The sequence below is a fragment of the Cricetulus griseus genome, chromosome 10 (assembly GCF_003668045.3).
Source record: "Cricetulus griseus strain 17A/GY chromosome 10, alternate assembly CriGri-PICRH-1.0, whole genome shotgun sequence".
NCBI lineage: Eukaryota > Metazoa > Chordata > Mammalia > Rodentia > Cricetidae > Cricetulus > Cricetulus griseus.
This window is the reverse complement of record NC_048603.1, coordinates 14,279,032-14,293,236: the sequence shown is the minus strand read 5'-3', so window position 1 is coordinate 14,293,236 and position 14,205 is coordinate 14,279,032. Positions and strand designations below refer to the sequence as shown.

The 14,205-nt window shown below is 47.5% G+C and overlaps 1 protein-coding gene across 1 annotated transcript in view; it reads left to right on the top strand.

The window, feature by feature from the left end:
• The window catches only part of Grhl2 (grainyhead like transcription factor 2), an 84,976-nt gene that overhangs the window by 51,479 nt on the left and 19,292 nt on the right, over positions 1-14,205 (top strand). Inside the window, exons 9-10 of the mRNA XM_027431486.2 lie at positions 10,881-11,039; positions 13,990-14,077. Coding sequence (XP_027287287.1) covers positions 10,881-11,039; positions 13,990-14,077 — 247 coding nt within the window. The remainder of the gene's footprint in view (positions 1-10,880; positions 11,040-13,989; positions 14,078-14,205) is intronic.

Genomic DNA, 14,205 nt, shown 5'->3' with positions numbered 1-14,205 from the left:
GGCTCGTCTCTTCCCTCCCCTCCCCTCCCCTCCTCTCCCCATCCCTCCCCTCCCCTTCCCTTCCCTTCTTTCTTCTGTCATTGCTTCTGTATTTTTTTTTATTTTAGAAATTTAGATGAGAAATTAGAATAATGTGGCTAATGACACACACCCAAAACCTAGATCAACTCACTACTGATATTTTTCCAGATTTTCTCTCCTCCGTTCCTCAACCCTTGTCCTGTATTTCATAGTAGACAGAGGATGCCCGTTCTGCCTTCTGTGGGATCAGGGAAGGTGTGTGTGTGTGTGTGTGTGTGTGTGTGTGTGTGTGTAGGAGGTGATCTGCCACATCTTAGGGATTAGAGAGGTGAGCATGCCTGATGTCGAAAGGATGCTCAGAGATCAGAAGGTTCAAGAGCAGGGTCTGTGGAGCCCAGAAGGCAACAGTCTTTTGTAAGGATGGATTGAGAGGAAAGAGGAGAGGCAGGAGGAGAAAGAACCAGGCAAGCAGGCTGAGTGAGTCTGGGGATCTGTTAGACCGCACACCTGGACCTCCCCCCAGGCTGGGGTGGGAGCCCCAAAACAGGAGTTTTAATAAGACTTCCTAGTGGTGGAAGGGAGCTCAGATTTGAAAACTCGTGCCTGGGAAGATGCTACGGAGAAAGCCCCACTTTCAGCTGAAGAAAGCAACTTCAGTGTCGAATTTATATTCCTGTGAGCATTTTTGTGGGCGAAACCTGCACAAAAGATGTAGCTTAATTTATAAGCAATAAATTATAGCTGTCACCATGTCTGGTGGCATTGCTTATGAATTAAAAGCTGGAAGCAGCCTAATGGGGAGAAATTGTCATGCAAAGGACAGAATTATTAGATCTCATCACTCAGTAGGAGAAGTGTGAATCGAGACTGCGTGTGTTCTCTGCTGCCACGTGCAGAACAGGACAGGAATGTGCTTGGCGTGTTGAAATGCGTAGCTGGGGAGCAAAGGAGGCAGAAAGCGTGCAGCTTTTCCTTTTGCGCCTTTTGAATTTCCTATCAGGTTCAAGCATTACAAGTGTAAGTTTTAGGCAGGGCGTTGGTGGCGCACGCCTTTAATCCCAGCACTTGGGAGGCAGAGGCAGGAGGATCTCTGTGAGTTTGAGACCAGCCTGGTCTACAGAGCGAGTGCCAGGATAGGCTCCAAAGCTACACAGAGAAACCCTGTCTGGAAAAGAAAAAAAAAAAAAAGATCTGGGGATGTGACCACCTTGGAAGGCTGCTTGCCTAGCGTGTACAAAGCCCTGGTTTCAATCTCCGGCATCACAGAAGCCAGGAATGCATACATGAAGCTCTTCCAGAGAGAGAGAGAGAGAGAGAGAGAGAGAGAGAGAGAACAAGGAAACAAAACCACTAAGAAGTGAATGAGTCTTTCTGTCTACATTCAAATTCTCATGACAGACGCTCCCCCACCCCAATGCACTGCTATGCAAGATCTGCCAGGTGGCAGAGCTGAACGGGGCAATTTGAAGACTAGTGGAGGCCTCTGATCCAGATATCCATCTAGCAAAAATCTGTGCTGAAGTAGATTTGATGTTTTAAGAATAAACTTTACCTTGGTTTAATGTTATTAATGAGACCTTAAACTGATCCACATTGGAGTCATCTAAGGTGGCCTTCACAAACTCCCTGAGAGAGAATCTGGCCAGGAGGAGGTGTGTCCTGTGGGAAAGAGCTTGTGCGAGAGTGGGGAAGAGGTGGGGGTTAGAGAGTGCACAGGGACTACCTGGCCAGTGGACAGGGGTGGCCTGGTTGACTGGGCTCTTGGTCTGAGTGTGTGCAGTTAAAGCAGAGATGAGCAGGAAGGCTGGCTGTGGGCAGCACCGTGTTGTTGCCCTGGTGGGGAAACACCTCAGATTTTCCCATGTAGCCCTTCCCAGTTTAAAAAGTATGACGTCATTTAAATACCACAGCACCAATGTGGGAATTGTTGGAGCTACTTAAAAGACCAGGTCTGAATGCAGGAGGGCTGGTTGAGACTTCCTTCCTTCCTTCCTTCCTTCCTTCCTTCCTTCCTTCCTTCCTTCCTTCCTTCCTTCCCTCCCTCCCTCCCTCCCTCCCTCTCCCTCCCTCCTCCCTCCCTCTCCTGTTTTTGAATTTCATCTTGCTCTCAGCTGTAGAGAAAGCTGGCTTCTTCTGGAAAACCCTTCACCTTAGGTCAGTGCTGCTTAATGCCTGCGTGGGAGGTTTTAGCTTGGAAGTCTCCTCTAGGCCTCGTGAGCTAATGTTCCCTGTTCTCTGCTGGGCCTGTGTCCTCTCCCTATCAGCCTGCCCAGGAGGGGAGTCCTGCATTTTTAACACTAGTCTCACCTACTCTGGAAGGGGTGTGGGCCCTCCCTTTGCCAAACCCTGTGACTTTTCTCAGTCTTTTCTCAGGCTCTCACCGAGCCTCTCTAACTTGGTTCTGTGGCCCCTGTTCTACTCATCCTACTTGGCCCACGACACACACTTGGCCCCAGGGCAGCTCCATTGCTGATTCCATGAGTTGCTGTGCCTCTCCTCAGTCCTCTCCCCCTTCCTGCCCCTCTCATAGACACTCTGTCTCCCCCCGACCATTGTTTCCCCTTTAACCTCTCTTATCCCATGGTTCCTACAGGGGACTTCCCAGTTAAGCTCTTTCCTTCTCTCCAAATTCTCACAGCATGGATGGTCTGTGTTGTTCTACTTGGTGTCTAGTTATGCTTGCACTGACTAGGACTAAACCTGGGAATGAGCACTACCCACCCCCACCCCCGGGTGTTGGGGAGGGAGCCTGGCCTGCTGTTTTAGGCACTCCGGGCTCACCATACATCTTTTTGTAGCTCTTTCATAGGGTGTAAGCATGTGTGGATGTGGAGGTAGACCGATAGACAGACAGACAGACAATCATGCTGACTATTAGTTGGTGCTTTACTTAGGGGTGCTGATACCTCATATGTAGATAGACAGATGGACACACAGACAAGCGGTCAGATGACTTCAGAGCATGTGTGGGCTCAGAGCAGCGAACCCTCCTTGCAATCCCGACACTTCCCACTACTTAAGTCAACTTATGAAAGCAAGATTGCGCATAAAAGGGGAAAAAGCATATTCAGAAAAATAATTTATGTTCTCTTAGCTCATTGGGTAAACATTTGCTGAGGAACCTAAGCCTGGCATAATGCAGCTAACTTGAGGCAGACAAAGAGCCCTACTTTCGGGCTTTTCGCCATCATGGGGCATGCAGGTAATGGAACGCTGAACGGCAAACAGCAGATTAAATCCAAACAATAAGTATATGAAGAAAATAGAGAAGAGAAACTTGATAGAGCATATTTCTGCCTGGGAGGGACTCTGGGAGGCCATAGCTGGGTCCCTGAAGAGTCTGAAGAGCTGGTCTGTCTGAAGAGTTAGCGTTGAACCAAAACCTGAAAGAGGAAGGCAGCCGCTGTGTGTGTCTGCAAGGACAGCGGAGTACAGCGGTCCCGAAATGGACCCGGTCTGATGTGCTCTGTAAAGAACCACAACAAACCCACAGGTGGTGGAAAATCAGGGAAGCCATGGTGGATTTGAGAGTGTGTATTCAGACATACCACTACCATGTGCAGAAAAGAGATGCATTGTGAGAACGAGAGGTAAAACAAAAAATAGAGAAATACAGTAATCATACCTACAAAGGCTGGACTATCTGAGGTTTCAGAAAATCCTCAACGAGAAACAGCAAGCTCCCTGAGAGCAGGAGTGTGTGTGTGTGTGTGGGGGGGGGAGGGTGTCTGGTCTTGCTATCCTCACCTCAGCGCAAGGTCAACACAGAAGGGTGACATTTAATAACTGTTGGACCAGTCACAGCGTGAAGCGAATGACGGACACCCAAGTTCCACATCTCACACTGTGTCTTTTGCTCCCATCTGGCTCCCTAACATTGTACTAGAGTTGACTCTTCCTCTTTCTGCCTGTCTCAGTTTGTCACTCCATCTGCACTCAAGTACAGTCTCATCGAAGATAAATGACAAAATGTATGGACGTTATCTAAAGGTGTTTAGTAAGAAGAAAGACTAATCCCGGCACTCTGCAGGCAGAGGCAGGAGGATCTCTGGGAGTTCAGGCCAGCTTGGTCTACAGAGCGAGTTCTAGGACAGCTAGAGCCACATAGTGGGACCCTGTCCAGGAAAAGAAAAAAGGAGGAACAGGAGCAGGAGGCGAAGGAAGAGCGGGGGAGGGGCGGGAGGAGGAGGAGCAGAGCAGAGGGGTTGGCAGCCGCACACTTGCGTATTTACATAACACTTCTGAAAACTAAAATGGGTTCTGAAGTTAAACCCGTTTCTCGGTGCACGCCTGGTGCCTATGATTTTGGGGCTAACGCCTGTGTGAATCCTTAGGCGAATTCCGTAGGATCCAGAGTATTAGGGGATACATTCAGGCATTGCAGAATTCATGAAGTCAAACAAACCCACGCTGTTGAATGAATCATGGATGTGAGGGTTTCTTTTAAATCTCGAGTTGCTTTCTAAATCAATTAAAAGTCAATTGTTTGACTGGAAAAACCCTGGAAGCTCAGTGGAGGTTAGCAATGGCTTGAAGCTCACCGGAGTGAGTGTGTTTATTTCTATCTATCTATCTATCTATCTATCTATCTATCTATCTATCTATGTTTTTTTGAGGCAGAGTTTTTTTTCTCTTTAGCTCTGGAGCCTGTCGTGGAACTTGTGCTATAGAACAGGCTGACCTCGAACTCACAGAGATCCACCTGTCTCTTCTTCCCGAGTGCTGGGGTTAAAGGTGTGTGCCACTACCACCCGGCTTGAGTGTATTTATTTTAATACATGTGCTTGGTGCACGGCTGAGTTTGAGACCTCTACAGAGTTGCTTTTGTGCTAGAGGTCACAAAACAGGAGTCTTTGTTCACGTGTGACAAATGATTTTATTTCTGAAAAGTCACAAGCCACTGGGCTGCTCTCTCAGGGGAAGGTGTCTTAGGCACATTCAGGAGTTATCTGATTCACTCTGAACATGTGAGGAAATTGAAATCCTATTAATTGCCCGAATGCACACGATTTAATTCGTTTTCCCGGGAAGGGAAAAGTGTGCTTGTGTAAGCAGAATGGCACACATGACGATTGGCAAGTGCTTTTTGGGAGCAGAGGCCTCGCAATCGCCCGGTGTATAACTCAGAGGTCTGTCTGGTCCATCTGCTCTCTGCATGGCCCCGAGCTCCTGATGAAGTTACAAAGAACTTTCCGTGCTTGACATTTGGACGAGCATCCGACGGGTGAAGTCATCATACCTCCTCAGACCTCTGTAACACATCTACACCGAGTTCCTTGTAGGCGAATTTCCCAGAAGATGGGGCCCGTGTTTGCCTGCTGCCCGAGGAGCAGGGACATGGTTGGGTTTGCAAGATGAAAGAAGCAAATGAATGCTTATCAGTTCCTAGGCCTTCCATGCCCTCCCCACCCCCGCTTCGGTTAAAGTTCAACCATTTGGATTTTGAGTGTGGCACAGCCAGGCTAAGATGGCTGCCGCCAGGCACTGCCAGCTGCTTGCCAAGGGGTTCGCCAGCAGGGGAGGGAAGCAGTGCTGAGGAGAGAGAGCATCGCATCCTGCCTGCTCCGAGGACCAGGGAGATGTCAGCCAGCGCAGGGCTACACAGAAGGCAAACTCCTGCCCTTTACCTTTTAGGGGATCCGGATGCCTCGAATCTGAGCCACACCGGGCCTTCTGTGGAGACCCTTTCTATTTTAAGAGCACTGAGTCTAAATGTCTCCCCATGGAACTCCATTGGCTTTTAAGGACCTTGTGTCCTGGGTGACTGGTTTTTATAGCTGCTCCAAGGACGGCTGAGTCTATTTATTGTAGTCCATTGCCAGTGAGCATCTCGTGGGCTGTAGACGACCAGGCTACTTAAGCAGTCCTTGTAAACAGTCATGATCTATTGCTCCAGCTCTCTTAGACTTGGAGCCCACCGGCCGTAATTAGCATTTCTTCCTGCCTATCATATAGACCCACAGTGAGCCATGGGCATGTAAGTTAGTGACCCAGCCATGAATGGAGCCCAATCCACCAGGACATTAGCTTCTCTTCTACTAGGTAGACCTTTTGGTGTAGTGGGAATATAATAATAATAATAATAATAATAATAATAATAATAATAATAATAATATAATGAGTCAGGATTGAGGTGCCCAGGATTACAGCCGCCACCAGGAAGATCTCTGAAACACACGGCCAGAATCAAGGACAACCACACAGTTCAGCAGATAGAAGATTTGACTTGTTGACACCAAACTACATTCTGGCCAAGATCGCCCCATTGCCAGCAATAAAAGAAGTCGAGTGTCCCCGGAAAAGGACGCCTCTTTCCTGACCGCAGATCAATGGTCAATGAAGCCATTGTAATCCCTAGGGCACCGCCACACCCTCTTTCACCCCACCTCACCCCTGCCCTCCTTGGTTGCAGGGCCATAGCTTATATGTTTGTGCTAGCTCAGCCTCAGGACACTTGAGACGTCTGAAAGCTTTTGCTGCCCGAGTGAGTGTTAAATAAAATCCGTCTGCCATTTAGGGCCTCGCCAAGGCTGGAGGTAGCGCTTCCTGTTACTGTGACTCTTGGGGACTGCATGCTTCTATTCTGGAAGCAACCTGTCTGCAGTAGTCTTTCTTAGGAGTGCCCAACTCTCAGGCATTTTTGTCTTCACTTGATCTCACCCCCCCACCTCCACCCCAAACCCATTCCTTAGACTTTGTGAGGCTCCTCTCAAGCTTGTGTTCCTATGGCTTCACTAGCATCCTCCTGGGGAAGGACTTGGTTCTGTGTGCCTGGAGCCTCTGCTCACACCTCTCTCTGGCCACCGTATGCTGCTTTCTTGTTACTCCCCCCCCCCCACACCTCGGTGAGGTAGACTTGGCTTCTGTGTCTATTTCTTTTTCTTTTGTGTGTACGTATTTGTGTGTCTGTGTTTGTCCCTATTTCTAATTTGTCCAACACTATTTGTTCCAATGTGTGCTTCCATGAATTCTTATAGACTGAAGAAATGAACATATACTAAATATATAAACATCTATTGTATATTTAAGATGTATAACATGATATTACAAGGTCTATATAAAGAATAAGGTAAGGAAATTAACATGTATGCATTAACTTTATACAGTTACCCTTACCCTTCCTGTGTGTGTGTGTGTGTGTGTGTGTGTGTGTGTGTGTGTGTGTGTGGGCACTTTTGTGTGTGCCTGTGTTTGTGTGTAAAGGAGCTAAAATTATTCATTCTTGTTGAGCAGGGTGGCAGTAAATCCTAGCTCTAAAGAGGCTAAATCAAAGAGGATCACCACAAGTTTAACACCAGCCTGGTCTAAACAGCAAGTCCCAAGTTCCAGGTGACCTTGGGCTACAGAGGAGGACTCTTTGTCTCCAAACCAAAGAAACAGGGGAACCTTCAGTTCTTCTTCTTCTTCTTCTTCTTCTTCTTCTTCTTCTTCTTCTTCTTCTTCTTCTTCTTCTTCTTCTTCTTCTTTTAAAATTTATTTATTTCTTATGTATACAGTGTTCTGTATGCCTGCAGGCCAGAAGAGGACACCAGATCTCATTACAGATGGTTGTGAGCCACCAAGTGGTTGCTGGGACCTCTGAAAGAAGAGCCAGTACTCTTAACTTCTAAACCATCTCTTCAGCACCCCCCCAACACACACACCCCGATTTAGTTCTTAAACACACATCCAATGTCTCTTAAAGCACCTGCATTGGATGAGGAGACAGAAAAAATCTAGAGTGTTTGTTTTTTCAGGTGGTGGCAGGAGGGGCGGGAGCCTGCACGCAGAGTTGTTGTAATTAGCACCTCATTGAAACTTGTCAACTGTCCCAGTGCTTTGCTAAGGCACCTAAGATTAGGTGGTCACAGACAAAAAGATAAGGTGTGCAAAGTGGCAAAGCACTGGAAATTGGTTGCCTGGTGGTGTAAATTACCCAAGTCTGTGGGGCTTAACACAGCCAAGCGATGCTTAGGCAGAAATCTAAGGTCTTTGTCTTCCTGCAGGGCACTCTCGAAGGAGCACAAAGGCCCAGGCTTTGACAGAAGCCCAGGGGACAAAACTTTTGAAAAGTTGTCTTATACATACTAATATATGTCCTGGTTTCCCAAGTGACTTCAGTGTTTTTCACTCATCCTCACAAGAATCACTGTGGGGAATTTTGGTTGTTTGTTTTGTTTTTGTTTTCTGAGACAGGGTTTCTCTGTGTAGCCCTGGCTGAGAATCATCTTCAAATGGTGTGTCAGTTCCTTTTGTGTTACCGAGACCAGAACCCCCAATGGGAAACAGCTTGCCGGAAGAGAGCTGTTTTGTTTCTCTCTCTCCTCTGGGTTTCAGAAGGCTTCTGTCCATTGTGGCTGGGAGGCCTCATGGCTGGAGAGTGGAGCAGAGCTGGTCACATCAAGGTGGCCTGGGAGGCAGAGAGTGTGCCAACAGCCAGGGGCTGGCTATAATCTTCAAAGGCACAGAGACCTAGTTCCCAGCCAGGCCACCTCCTGGGTTACCCAGCCTCAGATAGCACTCACACCGAGTATCTGGGGCGAACTGCAGATCCAAACTATGACAAACGGCATCTTTTGACTGTGACCCACTATCGTGTAGAATGAGGGTCATTTTAGCCTAGTTAGCTCACCATTTACACTCATCAGGCTATCTCTACCAATCCTTTATAATGAAACTTGTTTTTATTTGTTCTGTTAAACAGAACAAAAGATTGGTTAGAGCTTCTGCCCTGTTGAGCGCATGTCATTTCTATTGTATGTTGTTTTGCTTTGGGTTTTTTGTTTGTTTGTTTGAATGTTTTTAAAAGTTTTTCTATTGTATTCCCTACAAGCTATGAGAGGATCTCTCTCTCTCTCTCTCTCTCTCTCTCTCTGTGTGTGTGTGTGTGTGTGTGTGTCTGTGTGTGTGTGTGTCTCTGTGTGTGTGTGTATGTGTGTCTGTCTGTCTGCCTGCCTGCCTGCCTGTCTGTCTGTCTGTCTGTCTGTGTCACCATTACTTTCTGCCAGCTGGAGGCGGTTGAAGAGGCTGTTGCTCCACTTTGTTTCCTGTCTTTGCCAGCTCCTGTACTTTTCCACACACATGGAATAGATTAATATTTAGGTTTTCTTCTGCAGGGAGAGGATGCTTTAAAGGGAACATTGAAAGCTGAAAATATCAATGGCTTGTCTAAGGTCCCTTATCAGTCTAATGCTAGAAAATGGGCTGAAGTCTTGGCTTTTGACTCTCAATCTACTGGGCTCTCTGCGAATTAAGTCAGGTATCTATTGCTTAGTGAGTGTCTATTCCTTACAAGGTGCCAGTAAAATTAAATGATAGAAAATTATTCCAGACCCTATACTTGACAGTCAAGGAGGAAAGTTTTATACAAACATAACCAGTTTTCAACCTGTTGGATTAAAGAGTTGTGTTTTTTTCTAATTTAATCTTTCATTTTTTTTTTTATCTTGCAGGTCAGAGGCTAGGGAAAGTTATACTATTAGAAGTGACAACTTTTGATTTTTTTCTGGTTTTTTGAGACAGGGTTTCTCTGTGTATCTTTGGAGGCTGTCCTGGAACTTGCTCTGGAGACCAGGCTGGCCTCGAACTCACAGAGATCCACCTGCCTCTGCCTCCTGAGTGCTGGGATTAAAGGAGTGCGCCACCAAAACCCGGTTAGAAGTAACAACTTTTTTAAATTAAGAGTTAATGTAATTTCTCTCTGTGTGTGTGTGTGTGTGTGTGTGTGTGTGTGTGTGTGTGTTGTGTGTGTGTGTGTGTGAGTGTGTGTGTGTGTGTGTGTGTGTGTTCCTGAGTGCATGTATGCGTACCATACGCATGCAGGAGACTGACTGGGTTTACAGGTGTGTGCCACCACTTCGGCTAACAAGAGACCAGAAGTTGGTGTCAGATCCCCTAGAACTGGAGTTACAATTGTGAGCCATCACCATGTGGGTCCTGGGAACTTGAACCTGGGTCCTCTGCAAGAGCAGCTGAGTCATCTCTCCAGCTCTAGAAGTGACAATTTTGACACATTGAGAAAACAATGTTTTACTTAACTCATTTATGACTAAGAGAATAACGCTTTGGTGTACTTTCTAGAAGGCTATTTGGATTGTCCATTTCAAAGTCAAATATGAAACCAAATTGTTTAGGAGTTTACAGTCTATTTATTTGTGTATGTATCACTATCTATCTATCACCATCTATCTATCTATTTATTTATTGATACAGGGTTTCTTTTTGTGACCTGGCTGTCCTGGAACTCACTCTGTAGGCAGGGCTGTCCTTAAACTTAAGTGTTCCATCTGCCTCTGTTTCCTGAGTGTTAAGATTAAAGGTGTGTGCCACCACCGCCTGGCTTGGCTTTTTGTTGTTGTTGTTGTTGTTTGTTTTTGTTTTTTTTTTTCGAGACAGGGTTTCTCTGTGTAGCTTTGGAGCCTATCCTGGCACTCGCTCTGGAGACCAGGCTGGCCTCGAACTTACAGAGATCTGTCTGCCTCTGCCTCCTGAGTGCTGGCATTAAAGGCTTGTGCCACCAATGCCGGGCTGTTTTAATTTTTTTTAAGATGACTTTTCTTGCCAGGAAGTGGTGACGCACGCCTTTAATCCCAGCATTTGGGAGGCAGAGGCAGGTGGAACTCTGAGTTCGAGGCCAGCCTGGTCTACAGAGTTTCAGGACAGCCAGGGTTACACAGGGACTCCGGTCTTGAAGAAAAGAAGTTTACAGTCGTATAATGTACATCTGTATATCCACTAGGTTTCTGTGGGAAAGTGCTGGATATCTGCCAGCTGTCCCCATGGGTCCACGCAGGAGTTCTCATTCTTCACACGGCTGCTGGTACCTCCCCGGAGATCCGCTGTACAGTGGTTTGTGAACTTTCTTCTTTTTCTCCCCCCAGATTTTCATCACAGTGAATTGCTTGAGTACAGACTTCTCCTCCCAAAAGGGCGTGAAAGGACTCCCTTTGATGATTCAGATCGACACATACAGCTATAACAACCGCAGCAACAAACCCATCCACAGAGCGTACTGTCAAATCAAGGTCTTCTGTGACAAGGTGAGCCGAGATGACAGCCTGTCAGATGACAGCCTGTTGTTAGGACTAGGTGTCGCTTTTAACGGCGTTCCTCCCTTGTCACTGTTCCTTGACTAGCGGTGACTAAAGAATCATTTCTCGATCACATGCAAGTGGAAGTCTCTCGTTCTCAAGTCCTGTTAGATATGTAAGGAGTCACCCGCCCACTGCCCTTTGTTTTGGCTTCTGTTTTCAGACTGCCATTTCTACCATTCATTTAATGACTGGTGTTGCCCTACGGCTTAGTGCTCAGATCACTAAAACAAAATACCATGGGCTAGGTGGTGTGAGCATCAGAAGCTTACCCTTTACAGTTCTGGGGATTTGAGACCCACGACTGAGGAGTGGGGTTCCTGTGAGGGTCATTTTGCTTGCTGCCTGCCCCCTTCTTACCTTGTCCTCACATGGGACAGAAAGATAAGAGCTCTCCTGTGCTTTGTGTCTCTTCATAATGTTAGACCCCTAGAAAGCTCAGGCCTCCAGGATCTCAGCCCAGGACCTCGCTCACCCCAATCACCAGGCAGATTCGAAAGGTTGATGCAAACTGCATGAGGCTTTATTGTTGTTTAACGAGTTAACCCCGTGTTAGCTCGGGTCTTTCACCCACAGCCATGGTGGATGGCTAGAAAAGACAGCTTGAACTGGCTGCATAGAGATCTTGTAGGGCAGCGTAAGGGGAGTGTCTAGGGGTACGCACAGGCTCAGGATTGGTGTGCCTCCAGGCTTGGAGGGCTTGCCCTGTGTTGATTGGTCAACTGGTTGTTATGGCCCATAGGCCCTCCCAGGGTGGTTGCTATGCTCTGCGCGTCATTGCTGTGCACTTGTCCGTAAAGCACACCCAGAGCCGTAAAGCATAGCACTACCAGCTAACTTCTGATTGGTTCCTTGCCACGAGGCAGGCATCTGACCTTAGTGACTAAGACAAGGTCAGACAAGCACATGTTCAGCTGTTATGGCTGCCAAAATGGGGAGCTGGTCCCTTCAATAAGGGCACAGGAATCATGAGGGATCAGCCTCATGATGTCACCGGTGTTAAAGGCTTTACTTCAGACATGAACTCTCTGGTCTGGAACAAGGGGAGCGTCTGTGCTTTGGTCGAATACACAGCTGAAATGACAGATCTAGAACAGTCACAGGGTGTGGATACTATCTTAGAATACATCAGTGTAATCCTGACATTTGATGTGTTGCCTGGGGCCTCACCTAGACTTTTGGGAACAGCAATCACACCTACAAAATTAAGTTCATCAGTTCTTACACACTCAGCGCACATAGTGCTCTCATCTCCTGATACTATAGGAGAGACATAATAGTTACAGTAACAAAATGTAAACTCTGAGGGTCAGTACAAGAGATCGCCCAAGTGTAAGTGGACCCCTGTAAGAGATTGACCCAACTGTAAGGGCAGCATGGATCATTTGAAGACCCGTGTGATACCAGCTGCTTAGAGGGCGAATAATGGAGCTGCTTTACAAAAGAGAGATTGCACAAGGTGCTCACTGCAGAGCAGAGAAGTGTGGGACGGCACATTCTGCAGGCCCGAGTTGATGGGTGTGAGCAAACAGACCGAATATTGTCATGTTGTTTTCCATGAGAAGTTACACAGTAAAGTTCTGTTCCAGGGAGAAGTCATGTTCTGGGGGAAACTGGTGAGGGTAAAGTCAACTCCTGGAGAGCTCAGAGCTGTCTGTCCTGGCACTCACTCTGTAGACCAGGCTGGCCTCGAATTCACAGAGGTCCACCTGCCTCTGCCTCCCGAGTGCTGGGATTAAAGGTGTGTGCCACCAATGCCCAGTTTATGTAATATTTTCTTCCTTCCTTCCTTCCTTCGTTTCTTGCTTGCTCTGGAGGGAGTGCATTTTATATCAAGACTGTTTTGTCTGTGATAGTTTCAGGCCATTTCTAAAGGTTGGAGGTTGCCCGGTGCTTTCTATGACACTGTCTCTTAAATAGCTACTTGGGGTTGGGGGGGGGCTATTATTAATATGGACCGAGACCTTGGGAAGAAACTTAGGCCTGGATGTCCCACGAATGTCACTGTCTAGGGCGCTGTGAATACACGGTGCTGGTGAGTTCTCCCGAAGCCGGAAGAAAGAAAGCAAGAGGAAACCACCTTGGGATCATGAGAGGAGGGAAATAAGCTAACAAGCAGCCAACAAGAAAAATGAACAGCAAATCATGCCGGCCGTGAGGGACGGCTGGTCAGCTAGTGAAGCAGGATAAGGCTTAGTAAGTGGCCTTGAGTTTGGCCAATAAGAAAGCCCGATTACGAACAGCAGGCGTGCCGAAGGAAGTGGGTGCACGCTTCTGTGTGGTATGAACACCGTGTTCAAGCATGTAGGGCGACATTGATGCTCCCGTGTGCAGAGTGATCCCTCACCTTTGTGTGGCTACACCTCAGAGAAGAGCATGCCTTTATTTCTTCCTGTGGTGATTATTTTTAAAGTTCATAACCGTAAGCAGAGAAAAACTTGCACAGAGCGGGTCATATGCATCTGAAAGCTGTCTGTGCCTAGGACCCAGTGTGCCAGTGCCTAGGCCATTCTGTTAGAGTGACACTGAGCTAGAAAACTAAGCTGGTTCTTTCCACATGGATTCGAAGCTCAAGTTCATAAAATAGGCCTGAGACAGGGCTAGGAGGCAAGCTGGGTCGCTGGCATCTCTCACAGGTCAGTGTGTAGCATGTAGACCGGAGGGTTGCACTTGCAGGAGGGAGCTGAGGCTTCCTGGCCTCCTTTCCTTGTTTAGTTTCCCATTTTTATGGTGTGTGTGTGTGTGTGTGTGTGTGTAAGAGAGAGAGAGACAGACAGAGAGAGAGAGCACATGTGCCTGTGTGTGTGTGTCTGTCTGTCTGTCTGTCTGTCTGTCTGTCTGTCAATATCCTTGCACGCTCTGAGAACATACCCCGCTTGGTCTCTGTTTTCCCTCTCAGGGAGCAGAAAGAAAAATCCGTGATGAAGAGAGAAAGCAGAACAGGAAGAAAGGGAAGGGCCAGGCCTCCCAAACGCAGTGCAACAACTGTGAGTCACCCCCACCCCCTGCCCAGACTGCTAAGGGGAGACTGCAGCCAGCTGGGTCCTTTGAGAAGACAGACAGAAGGAAGCAGGCTACAGGGGAAGGTGCAAAGCTAGTCTAAGACATGGCCTGC